Source organism: Tachyglossus aculeatus, chromosome 4, assembly GCF_015852505.1.
Source record: "Tachyglossus aculeatus isolate mTacAcu1 chromosome 4, mTacAcu1.pri, whole genome shotgun sequence".
In the NCBI taxonomy this organism is placed as follows: domain Eukaryota; kingdom Metazoa; phylum Chordata; class Mammalia; order Monotremata; family Tachyglossidae; genus Tachyglossus; species Tachyglossus aculeatus.
Window position 1 is genome coordinate 104005043 of NC_052069.1, and position 19276 is coordinate 104024318.

Here is a 19276-nt window from a genome sequence, read left to right on the forward strand (position 1 = left end):
TCTAATTTTCTGCAATCCTCTCCATGACTGGCAAGAAACACTGGAAAGCCAAGATAAGTTAATTCTATTTATGCATTTTGAATAAACCTTGTAGAAATTATTTTCCTTTCCAGGTATGTTAGAATTCATGAAAAAACAAAATTGTGAATTGCGCTTAATCTTTCTTAAGTAAAATAGTGGAAGTTGGATAACTTGTTCCTGCCTGTGAGGATGGAAAAATTTAAAGGGCAATAAAAGTCACAAAGTGTGCAAGTTAACTAAAACAAAAGATGCCCAATGAGCTAAGTGAAGTACACAATCAATCATATTTATTGAGCGCTCACTGTGTGCAGAGCACTGTATTAAGTGCTTGGGGGAGTACACAAAAAAAGAGCTGGCAGACACATTTCCTGCCACTAGCAGCTTACAATCTAGAGGGAGAGACAGACATTTATATAAATAAATTACGGATATGTACCTAAGTGCTGTGAACTTCCTTAAATGATAAGGTAGAAATGTACATGTTTCTTCATTTGAAAATTTTGGAGCTCACAGGATTAATTTTTCAAATTCTCCATCACCCTGCCTAAAAATAGTTTATCTAAATATGGAGGAAAATGGCAGGAGTGTTATTTTCCTTTTTGCTTCATTTCCATGAAAATGGCTTCAGGGCATCTTATAGCTAAATTTAGTTTGTTGCTAAAGCAAAATGGTATCAGAGTGGTCAGGCCAAATGCCCAGTACAAACATGTATCTCTAAGCACCACCTGATTAAGTTGTCCTTACCCTGGTGCTCAGCATACAGAAAGTGCTTAACAAAGACTACTGAAGAGGGGGAAAAAAAAAAGGAAAAATCAGAAACAGGGGATGAAATTCAATTGCTATTTCATAAAAGCAGATGATGAGGCCTTCTGCCAGGAACAAGTCTCGGTCCTAAACCTTCAGGATAGAGAACTTGTGGGGAGGAATTGATGATGGTTCCAGAGCCCCCCTACACACACTCTCTTCCCTTTCAGCCACGTTCCTGTTGGGACAAGGGGTGTAACCAGCCAACAGCCAGAGAGGGGCACAGATCACACTGCATTGTACTTTTTTTTAAGCAGAAGATCCATTTCTAGCTGAAATGATTGGGGCTCAGTGCTGATGCTCTGCTGCAGGGCCATGATCAGGCAGCTGCGGCGGCTTTTGTCACCCACTTTAGCCAGCTCTTTCTCAGGATTCCTGCTCAGCCCGTGGGAGCCTCGGGGAACACTCTCACCCTGCCCGGGGAAAGGAGACCATCTCTGGGAATCGGGAGGCTGCGGTTTTGGTCCCCGTTCTGCCTGCTGGGGCTAGGCCATTACTGAATTAGGAACACACCACAGTACAAGGGATCCAATTCAAAGGCATTCAAACTGACACTTCGTTAGAGATCGAGGCATGGAGTTAGTTCCATTAAAAGCTACGAGACACGAAATGGGGAAAATCATTTTCACAGTTATCAAAAAATCTGGAATAAGATCTTGTGTGCACAGCAAATTCTTTTCTGCAATCGTTTCCTATTTTATAGTGTAGACTGAGGGAAAGGAAAAAGAAATTGAGTTAGGTTCGGTCTATAAAGAGTCAAATGTCAGAGCTCCCTACGTGTATCTATTCCAGCGCTTAGTGCGGTGCTTGGCATGTAGTAAGTGCTTAAATACCACAATTACTATTACTGTTACATTTTGAATCCAGAGGAGAGCCAATACCAAAAATGGGGTAGGGGGGAAAGGAATCAACTTCACAGTTGTGAATAGTACCTGTTTTAGTTTCAGAAAGAAGTTTTCAGTAGTACTACGCTTGCTAAAGGGCCAGAATAATCGTTCATTAGGAGAACAAACTCGGACTTTGGTCTCCAGGAGAAATCGGACAGGTTCTTGTACCTCGGTTATCACCAAGTCAACAGCTGTGGTCATGAACAGCACCTTATCTACGGAAAGACAGGGGTGAAAGAGAGAGAGAGCAAGAGACAGAGAGAGGGAGAAACAGAGACAGAGATATGGTTGAACATACAAAGGGCCTCAATTTCAGGTGAAACCATTTTTTATCCAAAAATCCTTACAAAGCTCAAAGGCATTCTTTTTTTCTGATTTTCACCCAACTGTTTGGGGGGAAAATTTCTTTTTTTAAATGAGTTAATGCCCAAAGTCCCTAGAGTTCCAGGGACTGGGGCACCCCCAAGTCACCAAGGGTGGCTGAGCATGGATGTTTTATCTATTGCCTCCTATCGTACAGCTCTCCAGTGTTTCATCTGATGCCTCCATTCAGATGCAGCCTGGAAGCAGTGCAGCAGGAGCTCTGAGGCACCACCGTGTCTCCTAGTGCACCTGTTTATACGGCCCACGCACTCCTATGTCACTTGCTTTGCTCCCCGAAGCATCCTATGGACAATCCCAATTATTTCCAGGTTGACAGCTTCAAGTCATGAGTTACGAAGGCACGAATTAAACTGTGAGGACCCAAGAGAGCCACCCTACAAAGCACCCCAAGCATTCCTCCCATCATTTTTCTAGCGAGTCCTGCCACCAAAGAGGCGGGATGGATGGGGAAAGGTGCCGGGGCTGAGTAGAGAGCAGAGCGGCTTTTGGATTCATTTCTTCTAATCCAATTTTCATCCCCTCGAGAGAAGGAATAAAACCTGAAACATTCCTTTGAAACATTTAACTGAATAAAACTTGAACCCCAAACAAAAGCACATTATCAAAAGGCAGTTCTGTGAAAGACTCCTTGTCTGTATTTCAACACTCTGAACGTGAATTAAGAAAAGAACAGAAGCAGACGAACCAGGCAGATAAACTGACCTTCAGTCCCTTCCAAAGTGAGCAGGGAGACTCTTAAAACTCCCTGTCCCAAAACACTTACTAAACTGAAATATCACTTTTACATTTGGCTTTTGGATTCATGAACTGAAGAACAAGTCACTTAAACCGGGCTCAACAGGCAGTGATGTCAGAAAAATCAAAGGGGTCTGGGCAAACGTGGGGCAGGGAACAAATGCACATGCATTTGGGGAAGTCAGTACCTTTAGGAGTTTCTTCATTTACAACTTGGAAGTGTGGAGATTTGGGATTCCAACTCCCAGTTATTACATAGGATTTTCCATCTGAACTTTTGCCCATAGATTCCTTAGGAAAAGGGTAACAAGCAAAACCAAATTAATAAACAACAGTAATTCTCTACTCCCGTGACTGTAAAAAGGCTTCTTTAAAAAAACTCAGTTTGGTGTTGGAAAAGGTTTGAGGCTGACTGACGCGCGTCAGGTGCAAAATGAGGCACTGCTTCTGCCTCTTCTTCAAGCCCTTCCTCCTGCTGGAACTCCCTCCCCCTTGACAACCAGCAAGCCAGCATTCTCCCCCATTTCCCAAGTCCTAAAATCACATCTCCTCCAGAAATCCTTCCCTGGCTAATCTCTCATCTCCCTATTGCCCCACTGTGGCATCGCCGACAAGCTTAAGTCTCTCGCCCACTAAACATCCCCATCCCCTTCTTCTCCAAAATCATTTGCATCTGGTCGCTTCTCCCTACCTGTAATGTATTTTAGTGCCTGTCCCCTGCAGCTAGAAGGCAGGGATCGTGCCTGCTAGTTTGACTGCACTCTCCTGATACTTGGTACAGGGCTCTGTCACAGAGAAATGCTCAATAAATCCTATCGATTGACTGCAACCACTGGTTTTGAGGCCAGACTCAGAGACTTGGGCTGACCGGGTCGGACTTGAGTATCCCTCGGAGGGCACGGAAACTTTCGACGTGCCAATTCCACACGTGGCGATGGGGAACATCAGATTTTCCAGGAGGGAGGAAGATGAATATATGCCCCCTTGATACAAACTGGTCTTACCAAATCTAGGAGATGCATGTCACTATTGCGCACATCTTTTCCAGGGCTAAGTAGAAGACCAAAGCACCTAAAAGGAACGTACTAGCGTTAACTCTGGGACAGGAAAAGAATCCCACCCACCTGCATTAAAGAACGAAAACCTGTCGTAACTACAAAACTATGTGATTCCCCAAATTCACTGAATGATCAACAGAACTGGACACCTTGTCCATGAAATTTTAAGTAGCCACCTCTTCCTCCTCGTGTTTAGTAATTGCAGCCAGGCAGCTGGTTGGGTATCGGAAACATCGGGGCGTGTGTCAGGACTTTCTGACTAAACTATATTGCCTATGTTGGTTTTGCCACCCCGCTAAGAGGAAACTTCACCTAGGAGAATTTCGGGAGGGAAAGACAAGGAGATAGGGAGAGGTTTGGCCCCTCCCAGGCCCTCTTAGCTCTCCATCTCCAAGCTCCCCAGGGATGGCTCTCTTTAGCCACCCCTTTGGTCACCCTTCCTGTCCCTCTCCTCCCCAACCCACTACACACCCGGAACTAGGGCTTCCATCCCTCCCCCAAACCCATTTGGTCACTGACCCCATTTGTATTTTAATAAAGCCCTTAAACTAGTTTTTCATGAAAATAAACTGATATCGCCCAAGGCAGATCAAAATACGCTCTGTGTTTCTGCCTTTGGTTGCGGTGTCTTTAGGCATCCTTAACTTGAAGCTCTAGGGAGGAATTCTGCACAGGAAGCAGTCTAAAAATCCAAGAGGGATTGGGAACCAGACCACAATGCATATCAATCTATGAAAGTGATACAGGGGCTAAAATCTTCAGCAGAAAATAGTTACCTTTCGATGGCAAGTTCTTTATTAGTTGTTTGCTGGACATAAATCACAATTTTCTTGTCAATTCCCTGGCGGAGTTTAAAGCACTGCCTATCCTTGTCCTTGGGAACTGCACTGTAGAGATGCAAAATGTTTCATTACCACAAGAATATCCTCAACTTAAGATATTTCAAGTAAAGGCCAATGGTACTTACACTTTGGTAATTTAGCCCGGCTCGGGCTTTACAACACTAGTTTCAACTTTTCTCCAGTACTTTCCTTTAGAGCACTATCAATCCATGAGCACTGACTATGTGCAGAGCACTGTACCAAGCGCTTGGGAAAGTACAATTCAGAGTTGGTAGACATGATCCCCACTCACAACTAGCTTAACTACGGGGGTGCAGTAGTCGGGGAGAAGGGTGGGAGGACTACAAAGGCATGGTGGAGGAATAATTTAAAAGTTACAATATGTGCGTGCATAAGCACGTGTGTGTGTCTGTGTACGTGTTGGGGGGAAGAAGTCAAAAGAGGGCTAAGGAATGCAACAGGGGAAGCTGGGAGTTGGGAAGCCAGCCATTCCCATTTTACTCCCGAGCGAGTAAAACTCAACACATATGACTCAATATAAATATGTCAATGTTAAGTATATTACTCATCTATAGTTCACTGAGCATGCAATTCTGGGTCATTTCAGGAAAAATAATCAATGGTATTTATTGAGCATTTACTGTGTGCAGAGCATTTTATGAAGCGTTTGGAAGAGTACAAGACAACTCAAGTGGTAGACACGTTTCCTGCCCACAGTATAATAATACTGATGTATTTGTTAAGCGCTTACGGTGTGCCAAGCAGTCTCCTAAGCGCTGGGATAAGCAAGGTAATCAGGTTGTCCCACGTGGGGCTCACAATCTTAATTCCTCTGGTTCAAGAAGCAATCCCTCCATTTTATATCATCGCTACGAGAAAACTCGTTCTGATTCGTAAAATTTCCACTTGAGGCAGATTTTCAGGAACCAGCTGGGTGGTAAGACCAAGGACTGCCCGTATCACAGCAATATTTTCTGTCACATGTACTAGAAGCAAAACTTTCAATATCTGGTTTTACCAAACAGACCTCCCAGGCCTCCTTTCCCTCTGCCCTCATTGGTCAAAAGCATTAAAAAAATAGTAGCCAAGTGATACAGAGCTGCCTGGGATGTTCTGAACCTAGGACATTTAGGCATGGACTTAATGTTCCTTACTGCCCAAAACTCGGTGCACTTAGAACAGTTTATAATTTCTAATTAACAAAAGGCTGTTTGCCCACCAATGCAATTTACTGAGCGCTTACTCTGTGCAGAGCACTCTGCTATGCGCTTGGGAGAGCACGCTATAATGGAGTAGGCATGATCCCTGCCCACAAGGAACTTACAACCTACCAGGGGAGACAGACATTAAAATAAATTACAGATAAGGATAGCAGCAAAGTATAAGGATATGTACATTGGGGCTGGGGTGAAAAGCAAAGTGCTTAAGGGGTACATACCCAATTGCAGAGACAACATAGAAGGGAGGGGAGATGACGATGGGGGAATGAGAGATTAGTACAATAAGGTTTCTTGTGGGAGATACAATTTTAGTAGGTCTTTGAAGATGGGGAGAGTGCTCTCTCCAGTAGAGGCCTCTTCTTCTCCCACTCCCCGAGACTCACCGGAAAAGGAGGAGGTGTCGGTTTCCTTCTCGCCCCTCAATGTCGCTTTCGCATTATCCCTCCTCCCCCTTCCCTTCCCTTCCTTTGAAGCCCACATTATTCGCCTCTACCACCCCCTCCAGATTCTTGTAGCCATCATCTACCGCCCTCCCGGACCCACCTCCAACTTCTTTAACGATTTTGACCCCTTCCTCACCTTCCTTCTCTCCTTTTCCACGCCCACTCTGATCCTCGGAGACTTCAACATCCACATGGATATCCCGGGTGACTCCTCTGCCGCCCGCCTTCTAACTCTCCTTGACGCTGCCAACCTCTTGCTCCACCCCACCTCGCCCACTCACCAACTTGGTCACACCCTCGACCTCATCATCTACCGCTGCACTGTCTCCATCCTCACCAACTCTGAAATCCCTCTCTCTGATCATAACCTTCTCACCTGCCTCCTCACTCACACTCCTCTCCCCCGTAAATCTATATTACTACCTCACAGAGACCTCCGCTCTCTCGACCCCATCCATCTCTCTGAGCGCCTCACACCCCACCTACCCTCCCTTTTCTCTCTACCCAACCTTGATGATCAGATTACTGCTCTCAACTCTCCCCTCTACTCAGCTCGACTCCCTCGCTCCCCTTTCCCTTCACTGCTCTCGTACCACTAACCCACAGCCCTGGATCACTGCCACTGTCCGCCTCCTTCGCTCTTATGCTCGAGCTGCTGAACGCTGCTGGCGAAAATCTAAACACCATGCCAACCTCGTTCAAGTTTCTCCTTTCCTGCCTTAACTCTGCCCTCTCCTCTGCCAGACAAAACTATTTCTCCTCCCTTATTGACACCCATGCCCATCATCCCCATCAGCTCTTCCATACATTTAACTCCCTTCTCAGGCCCCCTGTTCCTCCCCCTCCTCCTTCCCTCACCCCCCATGATCTGGCCTCGTACTTCATTAATAAAATTAAATCCATCAGGTCTGAGCTCCCCAAAGTCACTCCTCCCACTTCTCCAACCCCCCGGTTCTCAACCCTCTCCGCTACTCTCCCATCCTTCCCAGCAGTCTCCTCAGATGAGACCTCCTCCCTCCTCTCAAGTGCTACTCCGGCCACCTGTGCTTCTGACCCCACTCCCTCTCATCTTATGAAATCTCTAAAAAAAAGGTATGACAACCCACCCTTCAACATACTCCCCGTTTCACAAAATACAAAAGTGGAAACTTCTCCTTTCATTCTTTCCTATTCTGTTCCCTTCCTCAGTGATAAGACTGAAAGAAAAGATGAATTCAAAGGAAGCAATGGAATCTAGAACATAATAATAATGGCATTTATTAAGCGCTTACTTTGTGCAAAGCACTGTTCTAAGCGCTGGGGAGGTTACAAGGTGATCAGGTTGTCCCACGGGGGGCTCACAGTCTTAATCCCCATTTTACAGATGAGGTAACTGAGGCCCAGAGAAGTTAAATGACTTGGCCAAAGTCACACAGCTGATGTGGCGGAGCCGGGATTTGAACCCACGACCTCTGGCTCCAAAGCCTGGGCTCTTACCACTTAGCCATGCTGCTAGGCAGAAGAAAGCTTAAAAAATCTCACGATAGAAACAAATACACTTTACAGGACAATAACCCTATGTATCACCACATTTAGACACACACGCGGGTTATATGTGCATGTACATTTGGAGCGCAAGCAACCTAAAGACTTGTCATCCACAAATGTTTTGACTAATAATTACTCAATTTTCCTTTATTAACCTACTTCTCAAATTTTGAGAAGCAAGCGGGGTCTGATGGAGAAAGCACAGGCCTGGGCGTCAAAAGAACCTGGGTTCTATTCCCAGCTCCGCCACTTTTCTGCTGTGTGACCTTGGGCAAGTCACTCCACTTCTCTGTGCCCTAGTCACCTATCTGTAAAATGGGGATTAAAACTGAGCCCAATGTGGGACATGGACACAGTCCAACCTGATTATATCTACCCCAGTGCCTAGTACAGTGCCTGGAACATAGTAAGTGCTTAAAAAATATGTTAAAATAAAAAGAAGAAAGAAAATTAGGTCACAATGTACTCCTGTTTTCTGAATATACACGAGAAAGGGTGAACCAACAAGAGTTTTAGACTAACCCATGATGGACATCGCCATAATAAGTTTTTGTAAATGTAAGCATGCGAGCGTACAAAGAGTACAATCCTAGTTGATCTCATACACAAATACAATATATTCATTAATCAAGTAATATTATTAGTCATATTTAACTCATTAAAATACCTCACACAATATTTAAAGGCTTGTAAACATTTTTTTAAATCCACTACAATGAAAGAAGTCCCTAAGCTCTTTTTCTCTACCCTTTCCCCACTCCCTTCACTTGCCCCCCAACATACACACCTACCCTGCCCTTCTATCCCCAGCTCTCTGGATGTTGTGTTTTATACTAAAAAAAAATCTGCCAGTGGCCAACAGCCAAAGTGTACTACACACCAAAAAAAGGCCTGTGAAACTAATATAAAGGTAGCAGGGCATGGATGGCTATGAAAATGCTGTGAAGATTATTTTTCAGTAGGAAGTAGAACTAAAAGATGTCTTTCAGAAATTGAAATCCTTGGCACAAAAGCTCATACGTGGTACCATCAACATCAACGACTGAACAGCATCTTGATTTAAAAGGGAGAAGCAGCATGGCCTAGTGGATAGATCACGGACCCGGGAGTTAGAAGGACCTGGTTTCTAATTCCAGATCCTCCACTTGTCTACTAACTTGGGAAAGTGACTTCACTTCTCTGGGCCTCACTTACCTCATCCGTAAAATGGGGACTAAGACTATGAGCCCCATGGGGAACATAGACTGTGTCTAATCTGACTGCCTTGTATCTACCCCAGCACTTAGAACAGGGCCTTTCACATAGTAAGCACTTAGGGACCATAAAAAAAATTAAAAAGACAAGGCTAGAGAAGACAAATATTTACCAAGCAAAGTTCTAAAAACCAAACTGTTAAACATTAGTGAACGGTATAGAAATTTCTCATTAAATGGGAGAGACGGATTTGATTTTCAGGTAAAGCTGCGTGCAGATATATGAAGTAAGCATGTACATTTCGGGGAAGGCCAAAGTGTGAATGGGAATTTGATCTCTCAGTGGCATAAGAAAAATAACCAACGCAAGGGATGGTTAGACAGAGACTCAGTGGCCCTCGGGAAGAATATCTAGACTGTAAGCTCGGCTCTAGACCGTAAGCTCATTGTGGGCAGGGAATGTGTCTGTTGATTGTTATACTATACTCTCCCAAGCATTTAGTACAGTGTTCTGCACACATTAGGCACTCAATAAATACAACTGAATGAATGAAAGTAAGCAGAGTAGCACCGGGGCAGGGGAAGGGCACGGCGACACAGTGGCCCTAGAGGCCAAAGCTCTGAAACTTTAGAGCAACGTGCACAAGATAGAAATTCAGAAGTGAGGAAAAAAATCTTTGCGGACACCAAATCAGCATTTATAGGTGATCGGAAGACCTGGGTTCTAATTCTGGCTCTGCCACTTGTCTGCTCTGTGACCTTAGGCAACTCACAACTTCCCTGGGCCTTAGTTCCCTCATCTGTAAGCTGGGAATTAAGACTGTGAGCTCCACATGGGACAGAGACTGTATCCAACCCGATTATCCTGTATTTACCCCAGGGCTTAGAACACATAGTGAGAGTTTAACAAAATTCCATAAAAAAGTGTCTCAATCAATCAATGGCATTTATTGAGCCCACTGGTGGGTAGGGACTGTCTCTATATGTTGCCAACTTGTACTTCCCAAGCGCTTAGTACAGTGCTCTACACACAGTAAGCGCTCAATAAATACGATTGATGATGATTGAGCATGCACCATATGCAAAGCATTGTACTAAGCATTTGGGAGAGTACAATTCAACAGAAGTGGCAAACATGTTCCCTGCCCACAAGGAGTTTACAGTCTAGAGGGGGAGACCGACACTAGTATAAATACATACACATCATCTTTCGTGTGGAATAAAGTTTCTTCCAAGGTTTCACGGGAAAATCAATCAATCGTATTTATTGAGAGCTTACTGTGGGCAGAGCACTGTACTAAGCGCTTGGGAAGTACAAGTTGGCAACATATAGAGACAGCCCCTACGCAACAGTGGGCTCACAGTCTAAAAGGGGACAAGTAAAAGAGTTCAAAAGAACTAAGTGTTAAGAACTGCGGCCGGCGGAATTTTCCGCCACCTGCTGAAATACACGTTCCTTAATCATCATCAACTGTATTAATTGAGCGCTTACTGTGTGCAGAGCACTGTACTAAGCGCTTGGGAAGTACAAGTTGGCAACATATAGAGACAGTCCCTACCCAACAGTGGGCTCAAAGTCTACAAGGGGGAGACAGAGAACAAAACCAAACATACTAACAAAATAAAATAAACAGAATAGATGTGAACTAATGGGAAGGGGAAGAAAAACCTTTGGGAAAAATGATCAGTTGGGCCAGCAGATGGCGCTGCCGTCTAGAGAAGCCACACATAGTAATAATAATGATGATGATGATAATAATAATAATAATCATAATAGCATTTATTAAGCGCTTACTATGTGCAAAGCACTGTTCTAAGAGCTGGGGAGGTTACAAGGTGATCACAGTCTTCATCCCCATTTTTCCAGATGAGGTAACTGAGGCCCAGAGGAGTGAAGTGATTTGCCCAAAGTCACCCAGCTGACAAGTGGCGGAGCCGGGATTTGAACCCATGGCCTCCTACTCCAAAGCCCGGGCTCTTTCCACTGAGCCACGCTGCTTCGACTCCCTGAGCGCCCCTAAACCAAGGAGCCACATCAGAGGGTAGTACAGCTGGCACTCTGCCCTGCTTTGGGGCTGGACAAGCTGCTTAAGGGGGCACGGAGGAGAGTGGCTTTACTGAAAACCCCTTTGGACAAAGGTGCCCTGGGATGCCCGTGATCATTAGAGTAATTTACACGCTTCAGAAAAGGCCAGAGTCGACAGCCCAAGCCCTCACAGGCATCCCTGTGTACCGGGACAGGATATAATAATAATAATAATAATAATAATAATAACACTTGATAAGCACGTGCTATATGCCAGGCACTGTACTAAATGCTGGGTGGATACAAGCAAAGCGGGATGGACACAGTTGTCCCAGCTGGAGCTCACAGTCTCAACCCCCATTTCACAGATGAGGTAACTGAGGCCCCGAGAAGGGAAGTGACTTGCCCCAGGTCACATGGCAGACAAGCGGCAGAGCTGGGATGATATAAGCAGCAGCGTGGCTCGATGGAAAGAGCACAGGCTTGGGAGTCAGAGGGCATGAGTTCAAATCCCGCCTCTACCAATGGTCAGCTGTGTGACTTTGGGCAAGTCACTTAAGTGCTCTGGGCCTCAGTCCCCTCATCTGTAAAATGGGGATTAAGACAGTGAGCCCCACATGGGACAACCTGATCACTCTGTACCCTCCCCAGCGCTTAGAACAGTGCTTTGCACATAGTAAGCGCTTAACAAATGCCATCATTATTATTATTATTATATAAGCAGCTTGTAGACAGAGATTGGATCTTGTCTAACAACTCTGTTGTACTACACTCTCTCTAGAGCTCAGTATGGTGTCTGCACACAGTAAGCCCTCAATAAATACCATGGATGGACTGACTGAAGTTTGGCCCGGTTGCCAGAGACTTTTGGCTGAACTGAATCTAATACAGCTACCCAGCCTGCTCTTTGACTTGCCTCTTACTTGGGGATTTCAAGTCCAACTGCTCGCGAGAATGAAGCTTCACTAAATAAGCTATTGTGGTAGAATGATGGGGTCGCCCATCAAAAATGGCAGGAGAACCTTGGTCCTGAGAAAGAATAATTAAAAAAAACCCAAAACTCTACCACCCCCGTCCATCCCCTGCAGGGGAGAATTCAGCAAGGCTCAGTGAAAAGAGCACAGGCCTGGGGGTCGGAGGATCTGGGCTCCAATCCTGGCTCTGCCAATTGCTAGCTGTGTCACCTTGGGCAAGTCACTTAACTTCTCTGCGCCTCAGTTTCCTCAGCTGTAAAATGGGGGTTTACAGTTCTTCCAACTACTTTAGACTGCGAGCCCCCATGGGGGATAGGGGATAGCACTACTTAGTACAGTGCTCTGCACACGGTAAGCGCTCAATAAATACGATTGATTGACTGATAGGGACTGTGTCCAACCTAATTAATTTGTACCTACCCCAGCATTTAGAACAGTGCTTGACATAGTACATGCTTAATGAGTACCATACTGCATCAGCCTTCTCTCTGATCTCCCATCCTCCTGTCTCTCCCCACTTCAGTCTATACTTCACGCTGCTGCCCGGATCATCTATTTGCAGAAACGCTCTGGACATGTTACTCCCCTCCTCAAAAATCTCCGGTGGCTGCCTGTCAACCTACGCATCACTCTCGGCTTCAAGGCTGTCCATCACCTCGCCCCCTCCTACCTCACCCCCTCCTACCTCACCTCCCTTCTCTCCTACAGCCCAGCCCGCATCCCCCGCTCCTGTGCCAATAACCTCCTCCGCTGTTGGGTAGGGACCGTCTCTATATGTCACCAACTTGGACTTCCCAAGCGCTTAGTACAGTGCTCTGCACACAGTAAGCGCTCAATAAATATGATTGAATGAATGAATAAAAACAAAAACTCTCTTTTCCTCCCCCCGACCCCCTTGCCCACCGCAGAGGTGGGGGGGATTCAGGATTCCTTTTGCAGTGTTATTAAATCATTATTTCGCTCCCCAGATCAGTTAAGGCCTGAAGTTGCAAACTCATACGCACACTTGGGAAGCAGCGTGGCCTAATGGAAGGATGCCGGGTCAGAGAGTCAGAGGATCAGGGTTCTAATCCTGCCTCTGCCAAATGCGTGACCTTGGACAAGTCACTATGCCTCAGTTCTCTTCTTCTTCCTCCTACTTAAATTGTGAGCCCCAGGCAGGGCAGGGACCTTGTACAACCTAATTAACTTGTACTTAACCCAGCGCTTAGAACAGTGCTTGACACATAGTGCTTAACAAATACTCTCATTATTGTTACTGAATACCAAAAAAAAACCAACGTAAAAAACCCCACAAACTCATCATACACCCTATCTACTCGAGCCCTAAGTTTACAGTCACATAAGTGCTGAGAAAACGAATAAAGAGTGAAGGTAGTTTACCTAAAGTAACCTTTCCCGTCATCCTCTTTAATCTCTAAAGACACCGAGAAGGCGAAGGTGTCACTGTCGGGGGTCTGCGGTGGGACGAGGGCGGACAGAGGCGTCTGTTTGGCAGAGCGGCGAAAGGCAGTGGCAAAGCTGTAGAGCACGCGGCTCACCTGCAGTCACAAACAATCAGACAGGTTAGGGGAAGGTCATCGAGGCAGGAAAGTATCGCTGCTCTTCCAGAAGAAAAGAATATCCCCACTGCCCAAACACAACTTTCCCTCGAGTGTTCAATAACTTCTCCGGGTCTTCGCAAAAGACTTCTCCTGGTCACCACGGGACAATGCAGAACTGGTTGTTTTTCAACCTCTCAACTGGATTAAAACCAAAAATGGTCAAAAAACGGGTTTCAAAAAAAGTGCCCCTGAAAAATAACATCTCCAATCAATGAGTAACTCGTAAAGCAATTCTAAAACACAGCATGGACATTGGTTACTTTTCAGAAAATTACGCCGAAGCATATCCTATCTCGCCTGAATTTCTGTGTCAGCCTCCTTGCTGACCTCCCAGCCGTCTGTCTCCCCCACTACAGTCCATACTTCATTCTGCTACCTGGATCGGTTTTCTACAAAAACCTCCAGTGGTTGCCCATCCACCTCTGCATCAAACAGAAACTCCTTACCATTGGCTTTAAAGCACTTAATCACCTTGCCCCCTCCTACCTCACCTTGCTAATTTCCTACTATAACCCAGCCCGCAAACTTCGCTCCTTACTCCTCAAAGATCTCCAGTGGTTGCCTATCGACCTTCGAATCAAGCAAAAACTCCTCTCTCTTGGCTTCAAGGCTGTCCATCACCTCGCTCCCTCCGACCTCACCTCCCTTCACTCCTTCTTCAGCCCAGCCCGCACGCTCCGCTCCTCTGCTGCTAATCTCCTCACTGTGCCTCGTTCTCGCCTGTCCCGCTGTCGACCCCCGGCCCACGTCCTACCTCTGGCCTGGAATGCCCTCCCTCCACACATCCGCCAAACTAGCTCTCTTCCTCCCTTCAAAGGCCTTCCCAGACACAGACCTCCGCCTTTTCCCTCTCCTCCTCCCCTCCCCATTGCCCCCCTCCCTCTGCCCTACCCTCTTCCCTTCCCAACAGCACGTGCATATATTTGTACATATTTATTACCCAATTTATTTTATCGGTGATGTATATATGTGCACCTGTATATATATGTTTGTACATATATGTACATGTTTATATATGTTTGTACATATTTATTACTCTATTTATTTATTTATTTATTTATTTTACTTGTACATAGCTATTCTATTTATCTTTGTTAGCATGTTTGGTTTTGTTCTCTGTCTCCCCCTTTTAGACTATATATTTATATATATATATATATATATATATATATATATGTATATGTTTATATATGTATATATATGTTTGTACATATTTATTACTCTATTTATTTATTTATTTATTTATTTATTTTACTTGTACATAGCTATTCTATTTATTTTATTTTGTTAGTATGTTTGGTTTTGTTCTCTGTCTCCCCCTTTTAGACTGTGAGCCCACTGTTGGGTAGGGACTGTCTCTATATGTTGCCAATTTGTACTTCCCAAGTGCTTAGTACAGTGCTCTGCACATAGTAAGCGCTCAATAAATACGATTGATGGTGATGATGATGTGCATATAGCTATACTTCTATTTATTATGATGGTATTGACACCTGTCTACTTGCTTTGTTGTCTGTCTCCCCCTTCTAGACTGTGAGCCCGTTGCTGGGTAGGGACCGTCTCTACATGTTGCCAATTTGTACTTCCCAAGCGCTTGGTACAGTGCTCTCTGCACACAGTAAGCGCTCAGTAAATACGATTGAATGAATGAATCCGGAATTTTTGTTCCTCCAACACCCCGCCTGCCTAAAGGCCTGGAAACAGTTTGGAAAAGCTCAATGGAAGAGTGGTGGGAGGCCAAGGAGAGGTAATCCATAGGAGGCTGGGAGAGGAACAGCAATGGGGCAAGGCAGTCGGTGGTATTCTGGCTTCTGTCAGGTGGCGTTCCTCCTGCCCGGCTGACCCTCTATTTTCTCCTCCCACACCACAATTCCCACAGCAGTTTTCTCTCCACCTTCCTCTTGCCCAGTCCCCGCCCCAGGGGCCACAGCCTCCACACATCTGTTGGAGCCCGGCTCTAGTGAGACTCTGTGCATTTCAAACTTCAGCAAGTTTGGTAGTGCGCTAGAACTACAGTGTAAGAAGCAGCATGGCTCAGTGGAAACAGCCCGGGCTTTGGAGTCAGAGGTCATGGGTTCAAATCCCGGCTCCGCCACTTGTCAGCTGGGTGACTTTGGGCAAGTCACTTAACTTCTCTGTGCCTCAGTTCCCTCATCTGTAAAATGGGGATTAAAACTGTGAGCCCCCTGTGGGACAACCTGATCACCTTGTAACCTCCCCAGCACTTAGAACAGTGCTTTGCACATAGTGAGCACTTAACAAATTCCATCATTATCACATGTATATATGTTTGTACATATTTATTACTCTATTTATTTTACTTGTACATATCTATTCTATTTATTTTATTTTGTTAGTATGTTTGATTTTGTTCTCTGTCTCCCCCTTTTAGACTGTGAGCCCACTGTTGGGTAGGGACTGTCTCTGTTGCCAATTTGTACTTCCCAAGCGCTTAGTACAGTGCTCTGCACATAGTAAGCACTCAATAAATACGATTGATGATGAACTACAGTGCACACAGGGCTCACGCCTCATCCTGTTTACTTCGCCCATTATTTTATGCCAGCACTAAGGTTTCAGAAAAGTGGCCTGGGTTAGTGACTTTAGAACCTAATTTTCCCAGTGGTCCCACTTCTTGCTTTCTCCCAGAATGGCTTGCTACTTCTTTAATCATTCGTGTTCTCGGTCTTTAAAGCTTACTGTTCTTCCCACAGCTGAAAAGGTATCAAGAGCAGCATTTGTTAGCTTTCGATCCTCAGCAATTTATATTTCACCCAAAGCTTGTCAGATAGGACCCACCACCTCCCCCTTCCGCACATAAATGACGATAACTGTTTTCACATTTTCTAAACATTAACAGAAAACCCAGTGCTCAGACATATTGCTTTGGATGGCAGGAAGCCACGTTCTCAAGGACTTACTGCTTCTTGTATTTCACACCGGAAGACGTGAATCCTGAAGAGCTCTGCGTTATAATGACTTTCGGTGAAAGCAAAGCAGTCGCTCTCAGGGGTACCATCGTGCCCTCGGACACAGAAGAGGATTTTATAGATGGGATAGTTTGCTATTTCCGTGTTTGTCTGAGGATCCAAGAGTCTGTTTAGAGAAGGGGGGAAAAAAAGGAAGATTGATCACTTTTGAATTCTCACATTATCTCTTCTCCCCAAAAGATGATCAGACTCTCGTACCCTGATTGTACAAGCCCATGACTATTTCCAAAAGACAGATTCCGGCACTTCCTAATTACAGACTACACAGAGGTAACCCAAAGCGCTCAGTGGGTTTTTACAACTTCGAATTTAACAAGCACTAAATCGGAACGTCCCCAAGAAAACCTTACTTAGTGACAGTCTGATCCAAAAGGCAAATTAGAACTCTGCTAAAGTGATGTGTTTCCATCTACCTCTTACGAGTAATTTACTTTTGTCGTGTTTTACCACACTGATACCAAACTCCTCTGAAACGTGCCTGCCTAACACAAGCTAGACATGATGGGGTTTGGTTTAAAATCTACAAATTAGTAAAACAAGTGTCCTAAAAAGGAAGCAACAGCAGCTCCTCTACGTTCACCTCTACGACGGGGACTGGATCGCCTCGAGTGCGCTACGTTTAACTCACTGTTTTTACCCACATATCCAAATTTGGCTTTGATCTCGCTAGGAAACAAGTGTTAAGGGAGTATGAAGGAAATGGAAAAACCCACCATATTTTGCTGCAAATGATATTGATCTTTCTTTACAAGATTCACCACAATAAGGTAGAAAAGCTTAAAAGGGGGCACCTCATTTTTTTTTTCCCAAAGAAAGAATACCTCCATTCAAGAACTACCCCAGCATTTAGTGCTGTGCTTGGCACCTAGTAAGCACACAACAGATACCACAATTATTATTATTATATAGACTAACACAGAACAACTGAGGCCACTTAGCTAAAACCGTGTTAAGGCCAAGATACATACAGATCTCATAGATCAAAGTGATATGATTCCTTAGCTGGAAAACACAGGTATCCTGCATATATACTCAAATGAAAACAGCAAAATGGTTTTTTCAGTGTATTATCCAGCGAGTGCACATTACCTTAGGACTCTTTAGAGTCCTCCTAAACAACTGGTCCTGATCTCTGAGAGCTCTAAAACAGATGTCTCTTTTAGACCTAAATCAGAAGATTTGGCCAAACATCTCATCCCCGTGAACGGAAAGGGGACGACATCCCGGACATAATGCCCCAGAAAGGACAACTGAGGTACCTCACAGTTCCTTCAGACACGTTCGGCACCGACAGGGTCACGTCTAGAGACGTCTGGCACTGGCTTCGTAAAATTGACATCATCCTCAGGGCCTCCACTTCACTCCTGGGAGCGTTCACCGACGCACACCCCAAGTAAGTTAGTTTGCTGAAGACCACACTGTTCTCATCGGCGACTGGGGTAAAAGGACTCAACTCTTCAGAATCTGCGAGGAGAAAGGAGACAATGACTAGGTCGGCGGCCTGAGGGGACATTTTGGGTTTTTTTTGAACAACGTGCTCGATGCGGCGAAAACGCCCATGAAAATGAGGTGGGTGCGAAGTGCTAAAATCCGCGTGTCTAGTGGATAGACGAAGTGCTAATCCCGGCCCTGCCACTTGTCTGCTAAGGGATCCTGGGCAAGTCACTTCACATCTCTCTGCCTCAGTTACCTCATCTGGAAAAGGGGGATTAAGACTGTGAGCCCCATGTTGGACATGGACTGTGTCCAACCTGCTTAGCTTGTATCTATCCTATATCTTAGTAGAGTGCCTGGCGCATAGTAAGCGCTTAACAAATAGCATTAAAAAAAATGATGATGATTGAAAACCGGGGAGAAACACCAATGAAAGATCCCAGAAAGCCCATATTAGACAAAGAGCCCTGGGAAAGCTAAAAGCTAAGGATGCACTTGGATTTGCATCCTGTATCACCCCACTCACAGCCCCACAGCACTTATGTCTACATCTGTAATTTATTTACTTATATTAAAGTCTGTCTCCCCCTCCATTCATTCATTCATTCAATCATATTTATTGAGCGCTTACTGTGTTCAGAGCACTGTACTAAGCACTTGGGAAGTACAAGTTGGCAACATATAAAGACAGTCCCTACCCAACAGCGGCCTCACAGTCGGGAGCAGAGAATGTGCCTATCAACACCTGTGTATATGTTTGTACGGATTTATTACTCTATTTTACTTGTACATATTTACTATTCTATTTATTTTGTTAATGACAGGCATCTAGACTGTGAGCCCGTTGTTGGGTAGGGACCGCCTCTAGATGTTGCCAACTTATACTTCCCAAGCGCTTAGTACAGTGCTCTGTACACAGTAAGTGCTCAATAAATGATTGAACGAATGAATGAATATAGCTATAATTCTATTTGTTCTGACGATTTTGACACCTGTCTACATGTTTTGTTTTGTTGCCTGTCTCCCCCTTCTAGACTGTGAGCCCGTCATTAGGTAGGGGCCGTCTCTATTTGTTGCCAACTTGTACTTCCCAAGCGCTTAGTACAGTGCTCTGCACCCAGTAAGCGCTCAATA

At 45.0% G+C, this 19276-nt stretch overlaps 1 protein-coding gene across 1 annotated transcript in view; it reads right to left on the reverse strand.

Moving 5' to 3' along the window:
* Positions 1 to 19276, reverse strand: part of RABGAP1 (RAB GTPase activating protein 1) — a 110913-nt gene that overhangs the window by 73240 nt on the left and 18397 nt on the right. Inside the window, exons 4-10 of the mRNA XM_038744805.1 lie at positions 17968 to 18172; positions 16640 to 16814; positions 13498 to 13655; positions 4666 to 4776; positions 3836 to 3902; positions 3020 to 3122; positions 1758 to 1927 (exon numbers count right to left, since the gene is read on the reverse strand). Coding sequence (XP_038600733.1) covers positions 1758 to 1927; positions 3020 to 3122; positions 3836 to 3902; positions 4666 to 4776; positions 13498 to 13655; positions 16640 to 16814; positions 17968 to 18172 — 989 coding nt within the window. The remainder of the gene's footprint in view (positions 1 to 1757; positions 1928 to 3019; positions 3123 to 3835; positions 3903 to 4665; positions 4777 to 13497; positions 13656 to 16639; positions 16815 to 17967; positions 18173 to 19276) is intronic.